Genomic DNA, 20,340 nt, shown 5'->3' with positions numbered 1-20,340 from the left:
CTTATTTCCATGAATGCTGTACACCACTACGGTACTAAGGTTGTATTGGGGTAATTTTTGACCCTAAGACATTTGTGGGTCAGGTTTGACCCCATAAAAGCGAGTGGTGTCCACTGATTAAATGCAGTCTTTCTGCACTGTGAAGAGGGAAAACCCAGACAGTCACAATGTTTGTGATGAATGACAGCTTGTTTCTTCGTGCAAAATAGATTTGGGGTTTAAAATTAAATTAAGTTGTTTTAATTTAAAGGTTTAATATAAATGTCCCTTAAGACAAGGGCAATATACAGAATGTGTGGACAACACAAGGTTGTTTATTTTCTCCTTTTCCTTTTGAGAACTTGGGCTGTTGAGGTGAACCAAAATGGCGGACAGCAGTCAACGTCTGCGGTTCATCTCTATGTGGCCTTGGTCTTTTCTCCCAGCATGTCTCTTGAGTGTTGCTTTTCAACAAGGTCCCCACCTGCGTGACCACTCTTATTGTCATTTCCGACCCCTCGCCCCGTCCCTCTTCATCGGCACAAGGCACGGCAGCCATGTGAAGAGCAGAGGTGAATGACTCCTCAGCAGCCGCAGCGCCGGCAGACAGTGTCGACCGTTGTTGGTGTCACATTAGATTAATGATGTAAAACGCACAACAGTCTGTGTGGTAAAAACGTGCGTTGCATGTAACACACACTGGATGACGATTTCAAAGATACCAACCAACTATCCGAGACTTTAAGGAGCTCCTACTGATCCCTGACAAGAGTACCATCACTGGGCTGTTTACCTCATGGTTAGAAAGAAATGTTCTGTAATGTTGACTTTTGCCCAGTGCTATTTTGTTTTGTAGAGGAGGTGTGAGCTAAAGGAGAGGGATGTAGGTCATTTGGCTAAATGATTGTCCTGTTTGAGCCACCGTATCTTGGGATCAATCGATGTGCTCTGGGATCTACTATGTTATGGCATACGAGTAGACTCGGTATGTAACGCTGTTGGCCTCATGTCACCTGGTTATTGTTTTAATAAACCAGCAGTTTTGTTTTTTGGGGGTTTTTTTGTTGTTATGAGCCTGTGTGATCATTGTGTGTTGGTGTTTAAAACTCGGTCCATTTTGGGAGTTAAATGACACCACGCCACAAACGGTTAACACGCTTGCCGGGGAGTAGAACTCACCAATAAAGGAGGATTTCAGGTCCCCCTGGGAGACTTGAATCTTCCACTTGAGCCCTCGTCTCATTAATTATCTTCCTGTCAGATGTGTTACATAAGAAATAAGTAAATTGCAAAGCTACGTGATCTCTCTGACCTCCTCGCCAGACAGCTGGATGATGAAATAAAACTGGCTTATCGTCTCGCCAGCTCCCCGCTGGCTAAAGGACGTTCCAGGGGCGGAGCCAGACGATGTAAACATTAGGGGCTCAGCCCACACCTAAGCTCCCCCGGGGAGACCCCCCCCCCATTTATATGCACCATTTTTCAGCCATTTGAGATAACACAATGTCTAAAAATCTGTCCATCACTTGGAAAAACAAAAACACAATAGGTGCCTAGAACAAAAAAACATCCTGTAGCGCCTACGTCCTATTTTGTATTGTAACGTGCATGGATAAGAAGACACGCTGGCCGCTGGCTCGCGGGTCTGACCCTTTAGTCGAGCGGTTAGCGATGTCTCCTGCGGTGCGGGTGATACGGGTTCGCGTCCCGGCCGCGGCAGTTCCTGTGGTTGCGTTGTCCCCCGAATTCGCTACATTGGCGTCAGAAGTGGAATGGAGCCATCGGAAGCGTATGCGCCCTGAGGCGTGAAGGAGCTGATATGCTTAAGCGCGGGACGCGCTTCCCGAAGGAGGAGGGTAGTGTAACGTGAATGGATAAGAAGACACGCTGGCTCGCGGGTATGACCCTTTAGTCGAGCGGTTAGCGATGTCGCCTGCGGTGCGGACGATACGGGTTCGCGTCCCGGCCGCGGCAGTGCCTGTGGTTGCGTTGTCCCCCGAATTCGCTACAGTATCTTACTGTTCTCCAACTGTCTTCATCATTCTGAAATCGTAACACAACTAATGTGGAGGATGGCTATAATCGCCACCTAAAAAGAGGCAAAGCTTGTCGGATGTTACTATTTTTAAGTTACATAACATAGGTAGGGCATTACTAATATGATGGAGTAGAGTTCACAGCTGACAAATGTGCTACATTTGAATCCATGCCATAATAATCGGGCCTGCTCTAATTACAAATCAAGGATCCCCAGCAATGCCAAGTAAATGTGGCCTTCAATACTCTGAAGTGAATATTAGGCCAACAGAAGATCATTTACTTAGATTATATTATATTTCTTTAGGGAATACCATCAACAACATGGACATACATTATCCTACGGTACTTTTACAGAATCTACTCCTGTCACTCTGTTCTCGTCCTTCTTCCTTATCCACGCAGACATGACACACACATCTTTAGATTCAGTGTGACTTATGTTTTCCAAGAATACAATTATGGCCAATGTCCATTGCAAATAACCATCCATAGATCTGATTAGAAATCAGAAAAAAATAATCTCCTTATAACTCCAGAACTTGCCTGGGAATCATCGGGTTTCCAAGTTTTCTTCAGAATCAAAATAATCCAGTGATAGTTGTCAGTACAGCCAATGAGACATCGCAAAGAGGAACTTATACTAGCTAATTTGGCATACTTAATTTTCCAAAATGTAAAAAATATAGACTAAAAAAAAAGCTGGACTCATGTTGTGGGCTATGGGTTAATCTATGGCAACATATTTCCTATTTCTTGGAAAAGTTTAACTTATATCTGTTCATATAAATGAAGTATTTTAATGTTTATTGTGACATTATCCAACAGCGTTACTAACACTGACGTAAACAACCCTGACAGCAGTGTGACTCATTTGTTTAATTGCTTACTGTCAGAGGGGTGGGACATCTGTGTATTTGATTTGATTACATTTGGAGCATGACAATGTAAGGGCAGACCTATAGATGGCGACATTTCCCCGGTAACAGAACTTTTCATTCTCCATTGATTTGCCGGTCCGGTCAGGGAGACTGAGGGGAAATGACAGTTATTTTAAAAATACTAAAAGATTCGGAGCTTTTGAGAAAACATTCGGTCGGGGCTAGAGCCCAAGAAGCCCCCCCCCCCCCGTTCCACCTCTGATCATCCATTCATCAAAACAGAACTGAATGCTCATGTTGAAGACTTCAAACGCAGAAAGTTTACAGCCAAACGCTCTCCAACTGTTTTTTCCCTCAGCAACTTCACACAAATTGTCCTCTTTAAATTCAATGATGCTGTGGTTGCTGGTGATCTATTAACAGTCATTAACAAAATGTGACAACCAACATCAATAAAAAGCATCTCATCATCAGCCGCTTCTCCGGGGTCGAGTCGCGGTGGCAGCAAGCTAAGTAGGGCACCCCAGACGTCCCTCTCCCCAGCAACGCCCTCCAGCTCCTCCTGGGGGATCCCAAGGCGTTCCCAGGCCAGATTGGACATGTAGTCCCTCCAGCGAGTTCTGGGTCTACCCCGGGCTCTCCTCCCAGTTGGACGTGCCCGAAAAACCTTCAGAGAAAGGCACCCAGGAGGCATCCAAATCAGATGCCCGAATCACCTCAACTGGCTCCCTCCGACGCGAAGGAGCAGCGGCTGTACTCCGAGCTCCCTCCGGATGTCCGAGCTCCTCACCCTATCTCTAAAACACCCTACGGAGGAAACTCGTTTCAGCCGCTTGTATCCGCGATCTCACCCTTTCGGTCACTACCCAAAGCTCATCACGTGAGGGTTGGAACGAAGATTGACTGGTAAACTGAGAACTTTGCCTTCCGGCTGAGCTCTTCACTACAACGGTCCGGTAACACGTCCGCATTACTACTGATGCTGCACCAATCTGCCTGTCAGTCTCCCGCTCCATCCTACCCTCACTCGTTGATTAGTTGTTGCTTCAAGTGAAGAAGTTCAAGTATAAAAAGCATTACTTCTATCATTTTCTCCATCAACATTTACATTATAAACTTAATGCAGCTCTAGCGTTGTGTTAATGATCTTCTCTTTTGTTCAATTAGTTTGAGTAATCTGTCATTTCACATTCAATGCCAGTGCTGGGTATTGGACCCCTGAAACTGGTTGGTTGGATGATTGGCCACTACAGGGCTCCAGTCAGAGAGCACAGAATCATCAGTTTGATTTTAAGTCCTTTACTTGCAGAGTGGTTATAGTTCAAGCAGTACAAATGGTACAGCATAACGGTGCACATCTCTGTAGTTTCTGAAATAAAAACATGAATGCCTGTGAGTTGTTACCTGCAGCCAGCATTAACAAAGCACTTAAGGATCGTACAAGGAAATCTGCATCCTATCTGGGTTAATATTAAACATCCCATTTGTATTGACTTATTTTGTCATGTCGTGTCTGAGCTGTTGTGTTTTATACGAAAACGTAATGAAGATACTGCAGCGATCTAGGGGGGCAGCCCGGGAACCGTTGCCACAGCCGGGACGCGAACCCGTATCTCCCACACCGCGGACGACAACGTTAACCAGTCAACCAAGGGCTAACGTATCTACTTATACATGCACGTTACACTACCCCCTTCTTTCGGGAAGCGCTTCAGCATATCAGCTCCCTCACGCCCCTGGGCGCACGCGCTTCTGATTACCTCACGATCCTACTTCTGACACCAATGCAGCGAACCAGGGGGGCAGCCGCGGGGACCGCCACAGCCGGGACGCGAACCCGTATCTCCTGCACCGCGGGCGACAACGTTAACCAGTCGACTAAAGGGTCCGACCCGTTAGCCAAGGACTAACGTGTCTAGTTATCCATGCACGTTACACTATTCTTAATAAAGAACTTAAAAGATGTAAAAAACATTCCAATGTGACAGTAGCCAACATTGTCGTAACTGAAACCACGTTAACTGCGTGTTCACAGTAATACAGGGCGAGCTAACTAGGCTAGCCAGTTAGCAGAGCACTTAGCGCGGCTAATTTCGGACCAGGCTAATTACTGAAAACGAATCCTTTCTGACATTACAGCGGTGCAATGAATACACTTAACATCGACTAAACAACGCAATGCCATGAAATACAGAGAGAATCAATTTATTGTGCTACATTAACCTTATAACGGTAATATTACAACTTCCATCGTCAGTGACTTCTGCACCGGTAGCATTACAACATATCAAAGAACGAGCGGACTGAGAAGGAAACGGAGCCAAACCCGTTATTTCAAAATAAGAGCTCTTAACGTAAAGACTCCACAACAGCTAGCTTATAGAAACGAGCCCTGGACACCCATTGTCGTGGTGTTTCACATCAATCAATCAATCAAGTTGCATTTTTATAGGGCTTTTCTAGCTGCAACAGCCACTCAAAGCGCTTTCACTTGGTCTTCAATGGCTCGCTGTCTGCCACAAGGTGATGGTTGAAATTGTAAATTGTAGTTTCATTACAGAAATAACAGAAAGGTGTTGAACAGGACAGAATGCATAAGGAAACATAATAGGAGCTGACAGCGTACAAAGGAACAAGGTTGGGCAGTGCAGTGAAAATAAGGGACGTTGCAAAAGGCATAAATTAAGTTCCTGCATCCTATTCAGGTGTGGGTGGCCACCAAGGTCAGCACTTTTGCTCACTACAAAAGACTTGCTGCATCATCTGACAGTGAATACAGGGCAAAGGGTCAAACACGCACTTTTCCTACCAAGCTGTCCTCTTCAGACTTAACTTTTGTATGTTCATAATCTTGAAATGATCAAAGGGGAGGGATAATTTAGTTTGGTTTATTGTTTATTTGACAGGGACAACGCACAATTTTCCAATTGAGTTTGCTGTTTGTCTGTGAACCTGGTGGTTGCTGTATGAACAAGTAACAAAAATATAATTGTTTGGTCTTTCAGATTGTTTGTTAATTACAATCCTTTTTGATGAAGAATACAAATTAAAACTTCATCAACAGAGGTACCTGCATGAAATACTGATGTACCCGGTGCTCAGTGAGTCCATACACATTGCACACCACTGAGCACGATCAATGCAAGCTCTTAAACCTGGCAGGTATTTCATACTTCAACTGGGTTTTCAAATCCATCAGCATGCACCAATAAGTACATGAAGTGTCCCACTGAAATCAACCGTCAGCTTAACCCAGTGGCGTAACCAGGAATATTTTTGTAGGTGGGCCTGAGTGAAAATGGGTGGGCCAAAATTTTCCAGCAATAATCCTTCAAACAAGACGCAAATTCGAACACATTACAGCAGTAAACACATAACAAAGGTCTTTAGTACGTGACCAAGAAACATACAAAAACTTTAATAAAACCCCACTTAAACAAATACCACCCCAGTCATTTTCGCCAGGCTCTGCACAACCATTTAAACATCACTGAGGAAAACAGCCCGACTCGGTCTAAAAGATCATGATACAACATGTAAGCTATAGGCCTATAGTACACGTTTTACAGCACAATGTGTAGACGCCGAGGGCGAGCGTTGAAGATCAAGATTATTTCATCATAGTCCAAAGAGTCAGTAAGTTCCCTTTCAAAGGACAACAGGGATAGATTGTTGAGGCGTGCAGTTAGCATGGAAGATCTTAGACATGTTTTGATACGGCCTGTAGTGGAGAAGAGTCTTTCAACAGTACATGAAGTCAGGGGAATGGTGATCATTGCCCTTAACAGTCTGTTAATGTTTGGGAAAACGTCAGAGTTGCAGCTGTCCAGCACTTCAATGAGGGATGGGTAACACTGACCCCTCTCCACTTTACGACGCAGTGCCTGAATGAAAACGGTCCATTCAGAACCCTCAAATTTACCAAGTGCAATACAATGGGGGGGGTTGCTAGCCTGATGTTTCGAGCATGCCTGGCGGAGGTGCTTCCAATCTACAAACCCGCTTCGAAAAAACGTGTTTTCCATATGGGGCTCGGGGAAATGCCTACAAATTTTACAGAAAACAGCGTTCCTTGCTGAGCTGTATTCAAGCCACTTAAATTCTTCATACCACTTATGGGAAAAAGAACGTAATTTTCCTGAAATGTTGGTTGCGGGGAACACTAATTTAGGCTGCGTGGGTGGCTCATCCACAGCAGACAAATCTGACGGTGGCATGGTCAAGGGAATCGTCTCACCGTCGTCAGAGGGGGGAGGAGAAGCTGCCTGCAACGGAGAAGCTCTAGCCTCCTCTGTCGTTCTCTCCGGCGGTATCTCACTCTCATTGGGCGGCTCAGTCGGTGCTGGAGCAGGTGTGCTTTCCTCCTCTCCATCCGTGGCTTTTTAAAAAAGTGGAAGATTGAACTTTGTTTCGCCATTCCATAAGTTATAGCTAACTGTTGGCTATTGGCTAGTTAGCAGCAGTGAAAAATACAGAGCATGATGGTATGCGCGCTCAGATTTTGCAGTTCTACGTACGTAAAAGGGGCCGGCCTACGTGCTTGTAAGCCAGCGTGGTTGGGTGGGCCTGGGCTTGAAATGGGTGGGCCTGTGACAGGCCAGGCCCACCCGTGGTTACGCCCCTGGCTTAACCACACGGACATGGTATAAAAGAGCTTTGGTGGCTCAAGTTCCCTTGACATTACAAATGTCAAGAGGTTGAAAGTGCAGACTACCGCATGTCCCCTCCGATACATGTGGAGTCACCAGCCGCTTCTTTTCACCTGACAGTGAGGAGTTTCGGCAGGGAGACGTAGCGCGTGGAAGGATCACGCTATTCTCCCCAGTTCCCCCCAACAGGCGCCCCGCCCGACCAGAGGAGGCGCTAGTGCAGCGACCAGGACACATACCCACATCCGGCTTCCCACCCGCAGACACGGCCTGTTGTGTCTGTAGGGACGCCCTACCAAGCCGGAGGTAACGGGGATTGAACAGGCGATCCCCGTGCTGGTAGGCAACGGAACAGACCGCAACGCTACCCGGACGCCCCCCTGAAAGGGCTTTCTAATGACAAAGTGGCCACTCAAATCATGAATCAGCATGACGGTGTATGGGGATGTTGTCCCCAAAGACCATGGTGGCAGAAGGCCGACCTCCAGCCCATCTAATGCATCACACGGTGTCTCCACAGGATGTAACGTTCTGTGGAGAGTACTTGATGGTTGAAAGGAACTGAATTCTTTGACACTGTTGTAAGAACTTAAGATGCGACGAGGTTGCCATGGCCACCACAGTCCTTATGGTGCATGATGAGCCACATGGGGACAGCGGCCCCCTGTTGGCACACAACCTGAGCCGGCGGCAGCAACGGGAGCACAGCACCGTGGTGTGTATTTGAATAAAGCACTCGGTGCTCTACTAATCTGGACTGTTATGAAGCACGTTGTTGTTGGATTGTGTATGCATGTGGGTGACACGCCGTCAGACAGAAACAACCCGTTAAACTTGCAGCCTCGACTCCGTGTCGTTCCACTTGGGTGTTGTTACATAACGTAAACAGAACATCACATACATGTTGATCCATCCGTTATGCCTGTGATCCATGCATGGCTGCAGGAACATTCCTCTCTCTGTCACTGACAAACTGAACGACACACAGCAAGGCCTCGAGAAGAGAGACGTTATAACAGCTGCCAAAGAACCAGCCAGATATACTGCAGCTGCCATGGAGGCAAGAAGACTGGTTGGAAGTTGACAATACTCATAAGGCACAAGGATTGTGGTAGTCCAATAACATGAATTATCAGATCCCTGTGTAACAGAATGAGACGTTAAGAGGAGTCTGGAGAAAGAAATCCAGATTACAAAAAAAAAGAAAATATAAATAAATACAATTTGAATATGAAGTGACACTGAAAGTTGACTGTTGAATTGATTTGCCACTTACAGCACAACGTATTGAACAGCAGTCAAAATCCTCAAGTCCAGTTGAGAAATTAAGGTCTATAAAAAAACTGAATATGAAATAAAAGTTTATCATTCTCAAAATTGCAATTATAATAAACGTTATTTATAGAATGCTGCACATGTATATCCATCCATCCATTATCCAAACCGCTTATCCTGCTGTCAGGGTGGCGGGGACGCTGGAGCCTATCCCAGCAGTCATTGGGCAGAAGGCGGGGAGACACCCTGGACAGGCCGCCAGGCATAATGAATTTTCAGTTGAATATGAAATAAAAGTTTTTATCATTCGCAAAATTGCAATTATAATAAAATGTATTTATAGAATGCTGCACAGAACAACTTTTACAAAGCACTTTATATATAATTTACCTGACTCACTGGATTATATGGATAGATAGATAGATAGATAGATAGATAGATAGATAGATAGATAGATAGATAGATAGATAGATAGATAGATAGATAGATTATATACATCACACAGATGTTGTACCCTGGTCGTTTTGGCAGGGCAGGGCAGGGCAGGCCAGAGCTTTGGCAGTGGAAGGCCTGGTTACCTTTTGTTAGGAGCCATATTTGCCTCATGCTTCCATTAGAGATACAGTACACTCACTGGTCACATGTCACTCCTACAGAGTCTGTCTGCAATGTATTATGCAACTCTCTTCTTTATACCTTTCCACCGGGATCCTCTCACAAGGTTATATTAGTCTATGTGCAAGAAAATGTCTTTAACATGTACCTGCACTATGTGATTATGTGACTGGACAAAGTCGAGTCCTTCCTAACAATTATGAAAACTCTTGCGCCACCTACTGGTGGATCTGAGTATGACAAAATGTATTTTTCCTCTTGTTGCGTCTCTGTCCGTCCGTCCGTCTGTATGTCTGTGAACATCAACGCACCGGAACATATGCACAACCCCAAACCCCACCCCTACCCTAAAATCTGTAGCAGGCAGAGGTATACAGGGAAACATTTACCTTGCTGTGATAACCAACTCCTCTTATTGATAATTTACTGAGCAGCACCCTTCAAACGCAGCTCTCAAAACATTCACCAAACCATCAGATGGGCCACACAACTCAATGTGCAACAAACACTGTAAGCGTCAAATGTCTCACAACAGTATGGTGTTTAAAAGCAATACAAATTGGAATTACAAAAAAAACATTTAATTGACATTGCAAACTGTGTATAGGAACGTGAGTTTGTAAACCTGCATCGAAAATATTAAAACCACACGCATAAACGCCAACAATAGCGCCAGAAAGCAAGAACAAACAGCATGCCACGGTAGCCTTTAATTGTCTTCACTGGCATCGTAATTTTCAAAATAGAAAGACTGGGCGTTGTCATTGTGGCGTTACCGCCAGCGATGAGAAGAGGAAATAAAGTCGTATGGGCGACGAATTCCTACTTATTTCACATTCGGGGGTAGGCGCAGAACCAACGAGCTTTCTGATTTGCTGCTTTGCGCGCATGCGCGGTCGCCCCAGCCGCACAACAAATTGGAAATGTGAAATTCGCTGGGAAATTCAATGGAGCGGTGTCGCGTACGATGAGGCTTCGCTGTTGTCTCGGGAAAGGAGAAGACTTTGGATAAGTTACGGCTGCCTGACTGCGGGCTCATCTCTCCCGACTTCTTTCGCTCAAACGGTAGGCCGAAGTTAACTTTTAAGAGCGCTTTTTTTAATACTTACATTTCCTTTTTCTGTTGGGTGTCCTGTTGGGGGTCCTGGTAGGGAGCCGGATTTTAAAAAGAAGAAGAAGAAGCGTAGAAATAGTTTCAGAGTTTGCAGATGTACGTGTCCCACTTTACAGTCATTCAAGCTACAAATTAAGCGCAAGTATTTAAAAAAACCAACGATTGATTGCTTAATTTTCTTTTGAAATGCCAACAGAAGTATGAGGTAATGCACATAGTGCACTCCCCCGGAGCGTTTAGGTTCACATGGCTGTCATCTGATTATATGTAATGCAGAGAGACCCCTTCATGACCTGCACGCTGGCCTCAGTTCATTTTCAGTTTGGCCCGCAGCGAGATTTGGGGGGAAAAGGCTGGAGCCCAAATAAAAGATTCAGTAAGAAAATCCTCTCGTGCCTAAGTCAGCTTCTGACTTTGTTTTGGGTAAAATCTGTATTATTAAATTGTCCAGGAAAGACCCCCACCCCACCCCAAGGCATTGTCTGACCCCTTGGCAGCCCTCCACCGTAGGTCTGAGGGTCTCTTCGGTTCTTTGGCAGGGGAGCTGAAGGCATAACAAAGGATTTAGTCTGAGAGTAACCATATTTGTATCTCCCCACACTCAAACTTCAACATCCCATGACTGAGAGAGCAGTCTCGGGTGACTCCACAGGTGAATCGGATGTTGAACTAGCATAATAACTTTTCCTGTCACACCTTTCCATGGCTGAAGGACTGCTTGTTCACCTCTGTGACCAGGTAACGTGTTATGAATCAATATGAGCAATCTGTCAAGTTTAGAGAAAATGGTCTTTCCCCAGAAGGAAAAGTCACTCTCTCGTTTGCTGCTCAGGAAGAGAAGCCAATACAGGAGGCAAAGTCCAGTGACATAATAGGTCCCCAGTTTGTTTTCGCAGGAAACTTGGCATGTGACACATCAACATATCCGAAAGAGTTGTAGGCTACTGGACCAGACCGCTAAGGAACTTTGCATTATGGGTTGTGTCCTGTCATCGCTTTACTATGCTTTGAAAAGTTGCTTGACTGGGCCCAGTATTCTCTTCATGGGTATTTTTCATGTTGCGCTCCTGTGGGGTCGATTTTCGAGTCAAGAAAGCCGTGACTTCATCCGCCGTATACTTTGGTGCATCATCACACTAAAGCTGATGAACAATGAGACTTAAAAGTGCATTGTTCCTTGACAAGTTCTAGTCTTAGGAGTTTCAGTGGTTTTGCTGCTCTTTTCTAAAAAAAGAAAAAGAAAAAGAAAAGCCACGCAAAGGGCAGTTTGGGACCGAAAGGAAGACATTTCTCATCCATCTGCCAGGAAATGCTTCCTGGCAAAACAAAGCAGAGGTCATCTCGTGGGGTTGCTTATCAAATACAAATGCATCTCTCGCCCTCTGGAATAGCTGCAGCTTTTGCAGTGCGTATGAAGTTTGCATTTGCAAATTTTAGTTTAAAAATATCTTGCATGTCAGCCTAAATTAGTAATCAGGCCTCACATTGGGGTTGTACTCTCTCTTAACTTTTACATCAAACGCAAGCAGAGGCAGATCATTTTACCAGATTCTGCTGGCTTGCCAGGCTCTTTACTCAATTATTCCATCCCCTTTCCAGCATAACGTCACTCTTTCTTCTTTCCAGTGTTATTTTGGCTGTGATTTAAAGGGGTCACGTGGAAAAGACTGCGGTACCTTGAAATCAGCATCCTTTTGCTACCATGTGAGTCCCTCTGAGAGACAAAGAGCTGTTTGTGTGTGGCGTCTCGGAGTGGCTGCCGCTGTGTGAAATAAACCACTGGGCTTTAGTCAACGCTTACGTTTCTGTCGGGACCAGCAACCTGACCCTGCAGCAGCTCTGACACACAGCCCACTGGACCGCCTCTTACAGTAAAGACCAGGGTAAACAAAGACCCAGTGTCTGCTGGGTTGCTCGCCACATGGGGCTGACTTCCATGAGCTCATGTCACTTTTTTTTTTCCAACTCAGTTTGAATTCAGTTTTTCGTCCTTATCCACTATTGACATGGTCTCTAGTGCTGATCGGTGGACAGGTTTCTGATCTCTCTGTGACTCTTTACTATATCTTGGACCACAATAACAATGTGGTCAAGTATCTGAATGGGAGACAAGCTTGTCCACATCTGAAAGGCACATCTGTGCCACAGCTGGAACTACACTGCCGGAGCACTCGTCTTTGAGGCACCGTCAGGAGTGTGTGTGTGTGTGTGTGTGTGTGTGTGTGTGTGTGTGTGTGTGTGTGTGTGTGTGTGTGTGTGTGAGAGAGAGAGAGAGAGAGCGCAAGAGACCACTCACTGAAGGGTCAGCCAATCCAGGCCTATTTTCTTTCCAAATAAATGGCCCCTCCCCCTCCCTCCATAGTTCTATAGAAAAAAGCAACAAAAAAAAAAGCCCAATTTGAGGTCAAATTTGTTTTGTTTTTTTTACTTAGTTGGCCCATTTTAGTTGCCGTTTTGGTATAATTCCGTATGTAAAACAGTAATTTTGATTTAATTTTTTTCCTTTGTGCGCTAAGGTTAACAGGTCATCAGTCATTTGAGCCACACAAATGGGAGTTGTTGAAACCACCGAGATAATCGGATGTCAAACATATTTGGGCAAGATATGAGATGCTGGTCAACACGTGCGCTGCACATGCACGTTTTTAAGTTGGAGCTGAAACTTCAGCCAGGTAATTGCAGCTGTTGAGCACCATCAGTTGTTCATGGCAGTGGTTGAGCTCAATGATCAGTGTGGATGTGTGGAGTTTTGGGGATTATGAGCTTCCAGGTGGGTTTGGTGTGAAAGTTTGGAGGAAAAAGGTGGAGCGGAGGTCAGTGGAGATGTCAGTACCGGGCTCTACGTGTGAGGTTTCAGGGGGAACCAACCTGCTCAGAAATGTGTGAGGGTCTCACGCTTTTACCACGGGACCACTGCTTATCATTACACTAGTTAGCATTAGACCTGGGTTAGATTGATATACGTATATTGATATATTGATATTTTCATATGAGGCTAGGTATGGTCTGGGATTTTGGTTATCGTAACATTGTGATAGTCTTAAAGGCTGCAGGCATTACAGTAAGCTGCAAGCATTACAATAAGCTGCATGCACAACAGTAGGCTACATGCATCACAGTAAGCTGCATGGATTACAGTAAGATGCAAGCATTACAGTAAACTGCATGCATTATAATAGGTTGCATGCATCACAGTAAGCTGCATGGATTACAGTAGGCTGCATGCATTACAGTAGGCTTCGTGCATTACATTAGGATGCATCATTACAGTAGGCTGCATGCACTACAGTAGGCTGCATGCATCACTGTAGGATGCATGCATTACTGTAGGATGCATCCTTACAGTAGGCTGCACGCATTACATAGGTTGCATGCTTGCAGTAGGTTGCATGCATCACTGTATGGTGCATGCATTACAGTCGGATGCATGCATTACATAGGTTGCATACATTACAGTAGGCTGCATACATTATACATTACAGTAGAATGCATGCATTACAATAGGTTGCATGCATTGCATTAGGCTGCATGCATTGCAGTAAAGTGAGACTATTTTCTCAACATATTTTACTGTTTTAGCTGAGGGAAATGAAAAATCTACCTGCTTGGTCGTTGTGTGCACATTACTAACGATCATTTCGCCACATTTTCCTGTCTGCGTAGTGAAATCGCCAATAGTCATTTGCAGAATATTCTCACATTATCGATATAGACGTAATTAGTCGGAAATATTTGGATATTTGATTTTTGTCAATATCGCCCAGTCCTGGTTATAAAACCCTGCTCGGCGGGGCTGAGGAAATGCTAGTTTACTGACGCAAATGAAATGAACAGAGCCTCCGGTCAGGCTGCTATTGTGAAGGATCTTGTTTTTTTTTTTTATGTCAAAATGAATAGAACTTGTGTCACAGATTTTCAGCACAATTCTGCACTTCATGGCCGCCCCAGATTTTGTCTGTCTCAAAGAGGGCAGTATATTAACATGTAACTTTTGATTTAATTTTGCATAAGTAGATTTGCTGCAAACGCTGCATCACAAGAATGGACGTACTCATGTGATGCTTATTATTCACTATCATTTGATAGTGAATTAAATCACGAGATGGTACGGACGGGGGAAAAACCCCAACAGGATGAAAAACAAAGACAGGGTAGTTTAGAAAGTAAGAAAGTAGTGAAAACCTCTGTCTCCTGTTAGTCTGTACTGTGACTGGAACAATTTGTACAAAAGTACAATGCAACAAAATTAAAATGGTGCACCATTTCTGTTTTCTCTGTTCTTACCACTTTTCAGCTTTAAGTAACACAGAAAGAGTGTTCAGATATTTACTAGATTGTTTAAAAATCTGAAATGGAAACTGTCCTTGTTGCACACTAGGTTTAAGTTTCTCCCACGGGCCGAGGCAGCTGACCAAATACAGCCGTGGCCTGGTGTGAGTGACAAACGCTTTTCCATCGTACTACGGAAATACCCTTGGAAGTCAGTGTGTTTGTGTTGAGACGTGTGCACCCCTGTCGAGCACTCCTCCACTCGGACCTCCCCCTGGCCTCTGTGCGGTTTAACTGGCGAGTCAGTCCGATCTCGGAGATGTTCCCGTATGTTCATCCAGTCTTGTCCCGGTTTCCAGTTGCTTTTAAAGGGCGTGACCCCCCGTCCGACACAGGTCGATAGGTAGTTACCTCCATGTGTACATGTAAATAACGAGGGGGGGGGCAGAGTTTAAAGGCTTTCTCAATTAACGGTGCATTTGCGGAGCATGACTTTGTTTCGGCTGTGGCGCTCATTCACTGTTGCCCTAAGGGAGGGTAATTTTATATTGGAGTAGGACTGAAAGCCCCCTCTGTTTAGTGTTGCAGGCTCTGCCCTCTCTGCTCAGACGTTTTAATTACCTTATGAAGTTAAGGCCCCTTTCTGCCCTGTTGGGTGTGACTCTCTGACCCTTGACCCCCTGACAGAGGGAGGAAATTAAGCAAACCCTGTAGTATTTCACCCAAGTACCCCCGCGCGCGCACACGCACGCACGCACGCATGCACGCACGCACACACACACACACACACTGTCTACCATACAACCTGGACGAGTACAGCCCATGTGAGAGTTTTAACTTTTGTTTTCTGCAGAGCAGGCAGTTTGTATCTATCCACAGCATCTCACCAGTAGGAGTCACTTCTGTTGTATCAGGATGAAATTCGCATATAGCCATATCACGGTACACCATTTTCTTTCAAAATGAGGTCTGAAATATTGGAGGTAGGGCCGTGTAATATGACCAAAATCTCATATCACGATAACGATACACATCACGATATAGGTCATTCACATCATGATGACGATACATATCATGATATAGGTCATTCATATCATGATAACGATACATATCACAATATAGTTCATTCATATCACAATAATGATACATATCACGATATAGGTCATTCATATAATGATACATATCACGATATAGGTCATTCATATCACGATAACAATACATATCACGATATAGGTCATTCATATCATGATAACAATACATGTCACGATATAGGTCATTCATATAATGATACATATCACGATATAGGTCATTCATATCACGATAACAATACATATCACGATATCGGTCATTCATATAATGATACATATCACGATATAGGTCATTCATGTCATGATAACAATACATGTCACGATATAGGTCATTCATATAATGATACATATCACGATATAGGTCATTCATATCATGATAATGACACATATCACGATGCGGTACATTTTCTGTAAATTCAATGAATTAATAGTTGATATAAAATGACCACATGGAAAGGCTATTTTCTTATTACATTTTGAATTATATACTCGACAGATAAAAGGTACTTACTCATTTGGTTGTTTTTCTCCTTTTATTTAGAACCTTTGCACAAATTGACATGATTCGTGCGTAGGTGGTAAAAGGGGCTCGTGGTGTTTGAGTATGTTGTGGAGACCGGCGTGCGGCATATTTTGCAAAGTACGGTTTTCTGGTCCATGTCAGACTTTTTATACCTAAACCACATCCATATAATAGAAGTAGCTCCTCTTTTAGGTACAAGCTCCTCGTTTTGTCCTGGCTGGTCAGAGTCCTTCTGTTTGGAATTACCCCGTTCTGCGTTACGTTCCCTGTCCTCCATGTTTGTTTGTGTTGCCTTCATGCAAATTTCCTGCCTGCGTCCGTGCTCTGCAAAGAGCGGAAAAGGTCGTCCAAATGACAAAAAATATTGCTGTAAAGAGTGCGATTTGTGACCCAGTTAGATAAACGATAGTGCTTAATATGAAATGACGGATGTTTTCTGTCGTCACACAATATAGTATATCGTCATATCACACGGCCGTAACTTGAGGGAGTGTTTTGTTTTTTGTTTTTTTTTAAGTTAGTTTTGGTTTGGCGTTATGCTTTTACTTTACCAAGTAGTTTGATGTAATGAACCTCGAGCGGCACGGTGGTGCAGTGGTTAGTGCGGTCGCCTCACAGCAAGAAGGTCCTGGGTTTGAGCCCCGGGGTAGTCCAACCATGGGGGGGTCGTCCCTGGTCGTTTTCTGTGTGGAGTTTGCATGTTCTCCCCGTGTCTGTGTGGGTTTCCTCCCACAGTCCAAACACATGTAGGTCAGGTGAATCGGCTGTACTAAATTGTCCCTAGGTGTGAATGTGTGTGTGTGTCGGCCCTGTGATGGCCTGGCAGCCTGTCCAGGGTGTCTCCCCGCCTGCCGCCCAATGACTGCTGGGATAGGCTCCAGCATCCCTGAGAGCAGGATAAGCGGTTTGGATAATGGATGGATGGATGGTAATGAACCTCAGTTAGATTCTTAAATTTGGTGTTTTTGCGTATCTGTCATGTAGAATTCCCAGTGATTACCGTGAAGATTTCCCATGACACACGGTACTAGGATCACAAGCCAAATTAAATGTCACAAGCACTTTTATTTTTTTAAAATTCTGACCCGCTCTGGCTTGATGTGATAAATGTTATGTGGTCTACGTGAAGGGGAAACATGTGAGGTCTGTTTGATGTCATCAGTCTCAGGGATAGCCGAGTGATGCCGTCCAGCCTTGTGATGGAAGTTTTGACATTCCTCGGATGCCAGTGCCACAAGGTCTGGGACCCCTGGGAGAATAGGCCCATTATTCCAGGGAGAAGCCCACCCTCCGCACCCGAGACGGGCCCACTGGCGGAAACACGGCCGGGGGCGGCGGTGCTACTAGTCGACCTGTAGATTTTTGTCTCTCAGGTGGCTTGTTTCTTAGAGACACATCGGTCCCAAGATTAATTTGTTTCAGTGGAGATTTGATTAGCCTGATTAGTGATAACAAAGTTATCTTTTGCCCCCTTGGTAATGACTAGCATGCAGGCCCAGGCCAGCTTTGTGTTTTTGTTTTGTTGTTTTTCACAGATGGAAAATAAGGCACTAAAATGAAATATGAGGCCAGTGGGATTACCAACTCCTTACATAGGTTTGAATGTCCCAGTAACGGACATCAATCATGAACCTGTCAAAGAACATTAGAGAATATACATACAGATATTATGAACTCGACGATTTGTCACATGATGCATAGCAAACCACGGTATTTACTTTCTGCTTTCTGTAAAATCCTCTTGTAAACATACACTGGGATTTTTACAGCTCTCAAGCAGATTGAAACTACAAAGTCAGAATGACGCCAGGGGGTAATACATTTATTTTATTTATCAGTTCTGTTGAAACAGAAATTTCTCGCCACGTGGCACTTTGTGATTATGCATGATTTTTTTGGGGGGGGGGGTTCCCCCTTTTTCTCCCCGGTTGTATCCGGCCAATTACCCCACTCTTCCAAGCCGTCCCGGTTGCTGCTCCACCCCCTCTGCCGATCCGGGGAGGGCTGCAGATTACCACATGCCTCCTCCGATACATGTGGGGTCGCCAGCCGCTTCTTTTCACCTGACAGTTTCACCAGGGGGACATAGCACAGCCCAGTTCCCCCTCCTCCCCGATCAGGTGCCCCAATCTACCAGAGGAGGAGCTAGTACGGCGACCAGGGCACATACCCACATCTGGCTTCCCACCCACAGACACAGCCAACTGTATCTGTAGGGATGCCCGACCAAGCCGGAGATCACACGGGGATTCGAATCCCTGTGTTGGTAGGCAACGGAATAGAAGACCGCCACACTACCCAGACACCCTCAATTTTATTTGATTCATCAGTTCCTATTGAAACTGAATTTCTCACCACGTGGCACATTGTGATTATGCTTGATTACATGCAGTGTTGCAGTTTATTCATTCTCACCTTAACCACATCGTGTTGTTCTTCTGATGTTTTTTTCCCCATCACGAGTCATGGTCATAACTGTTACAGCTGACTTTGGGGATCATCTGAATTAGTGTGGGGAAGTTTTCACTTTAGCCTTTGAAAGTATATGGTTATCCTTTGTTGTCTCTGCAGTGATTAGTATTTCAGAAGGCATTACTAACTGGCACATATTTTAATAACTGTATAGGATTAGCGTAAGTCTTTACTGCTCTTCCTTCACGTTCCCTCCTCCTCTTACCATCCCTTGTCTTTTTTTCCACTCAGATCCATTGAGGAGAGGATGATGACTGACGCCAGCGAGATGTTGGCAGCTGCCTTGGAGCAAATGGATGGAATCATAGCAGGTAACCACAGTGCACACTTGGGCATTCAGACAAAGCCAATGCACATTTAAGTGGGCATGGCATACTATGCGTAGAACCACATCTGGAATCCATTGCATTGGAGAGAGGCCTCGATACGTCCAGTGTCCTGAGCACAAAGTTTCCAGCTCTGCTTGTCCTGCGTATTCCTCATCGACCTAGTTTTTTTTTTTAATATACATAAATATGGAATAATGCTTATTCCTAAATGGTGCTGCTAGGTCATTGGTCGAGTCTGCCTTCATTGCATTCCTCCACCATGAGAAAGGAAGAGAATTTTTCCATTGTCGTGGTGACATTTAGGGCTAATGGTTAATCATATGTGCTGCTGCAGTGTGGAATAGGACTGTTTCTGAGGTACTATTGGTCATAGCCTATTTAGTCGCACTGTTGCAGATGTGCAGAAAAAGTGACACTTTAAACGGTCCCTACTTTCCGCTGATGTGGGTAATTATAGTATTGACCTTTCCAGTAGAAGAGAGATGGCCGATCACATGACACCCTCCATTTCCCCCTATTACCACAGAAACCACTGCTTTCGTTTAGTCCTGCTCCATCACCACTGTTGGGAGGATGCATTTGTTGATATATGTAATTATTTAGCAGCTCATTCCTTATTACTGATGGATATCTTTTATGAAGGCTAACATTTAAACTAGCTGACAGATGTTGCCGGGAATATTATGGCACATTGCAGGAACATCATGCATCGAAGTCCAGTAAACAAGCTCGTACATTCGCTTCCATTGGTTGGCAAATATTGTTTTAACAGATAGGAAATTCTATTGTGATTAATCACTTATAGAATGATATTTTCCCGGGTGGCATGGTGGTCTATTCTGTTGCCTACCAACACGGGGCTCGCCGATTCGAATCCCCATGTTAACCAATTTCCCCTCGGGGATAAATAAAGTATTCTGATTCTGATTCTGATTACCTCCGGCTTGGTGGGGCATCCTTACAAACACAATTGGCTGTGTCTGTGGGTGGGAAGCCGAATGTGGGCGTGTGTCCTGGTCGCTGCACTAGCGCCTCCTCTGGTCGGTCAGGGCACCTGTTCGGGGGAGGGGGAACTGGGGGGAATAGCGGATCCTTCCATGCGCTACGTC

General features: G+C 44.8%; 1 protein-coding gene across 2 annotated transcripts in view; it reads left to right on the top strand.

Moving 5' to 3' along the window:
* Positions 1-10,373: 10,373 nt before the first annotated feature.
* LOC130108990 (liprin-beta-1-like) overlaps positions 10,374-20,340 on the top strand; it is a 29,030-nt gene continuing 19,063 nt past the window's right edge. For both annotated transcript variants that reach the window (XM_056275667.1, XM_056275666.1), the window contains exons 1-2: positions 10,374-10,501; positions 19,134-19,213. In XM_056275667.1, coding sequence (XP_056131642.1) covers positions 19,150-19,213 — 64 coding nt within the window. In that variant the 5' untranslated portion in view covers positions 10,374-10,501; positions 19,134-19,149. The remainder of the gene's footprint in view (positions 10,502-19,133; positions 19,214-20,340) is intronic.

The sequence above is a fragment of the Lampris incognitus genome, chromosome 3 (assembly GCF_029633865.1).
Source record: "Lampris incognitus isolate fLamInc1 chromosome 3, fLamInc1.hap2, whole genome shotgun sequence".
Lineage (NCBI taxonomy): Eukaryota > Metazoa > Chordata > Actinopteri > Lampriformes > Lampridae > Lampris > Lampris incognitus.
This window is presented reverse-complemented; position numbering and strand designations above follow the sequence as displayed.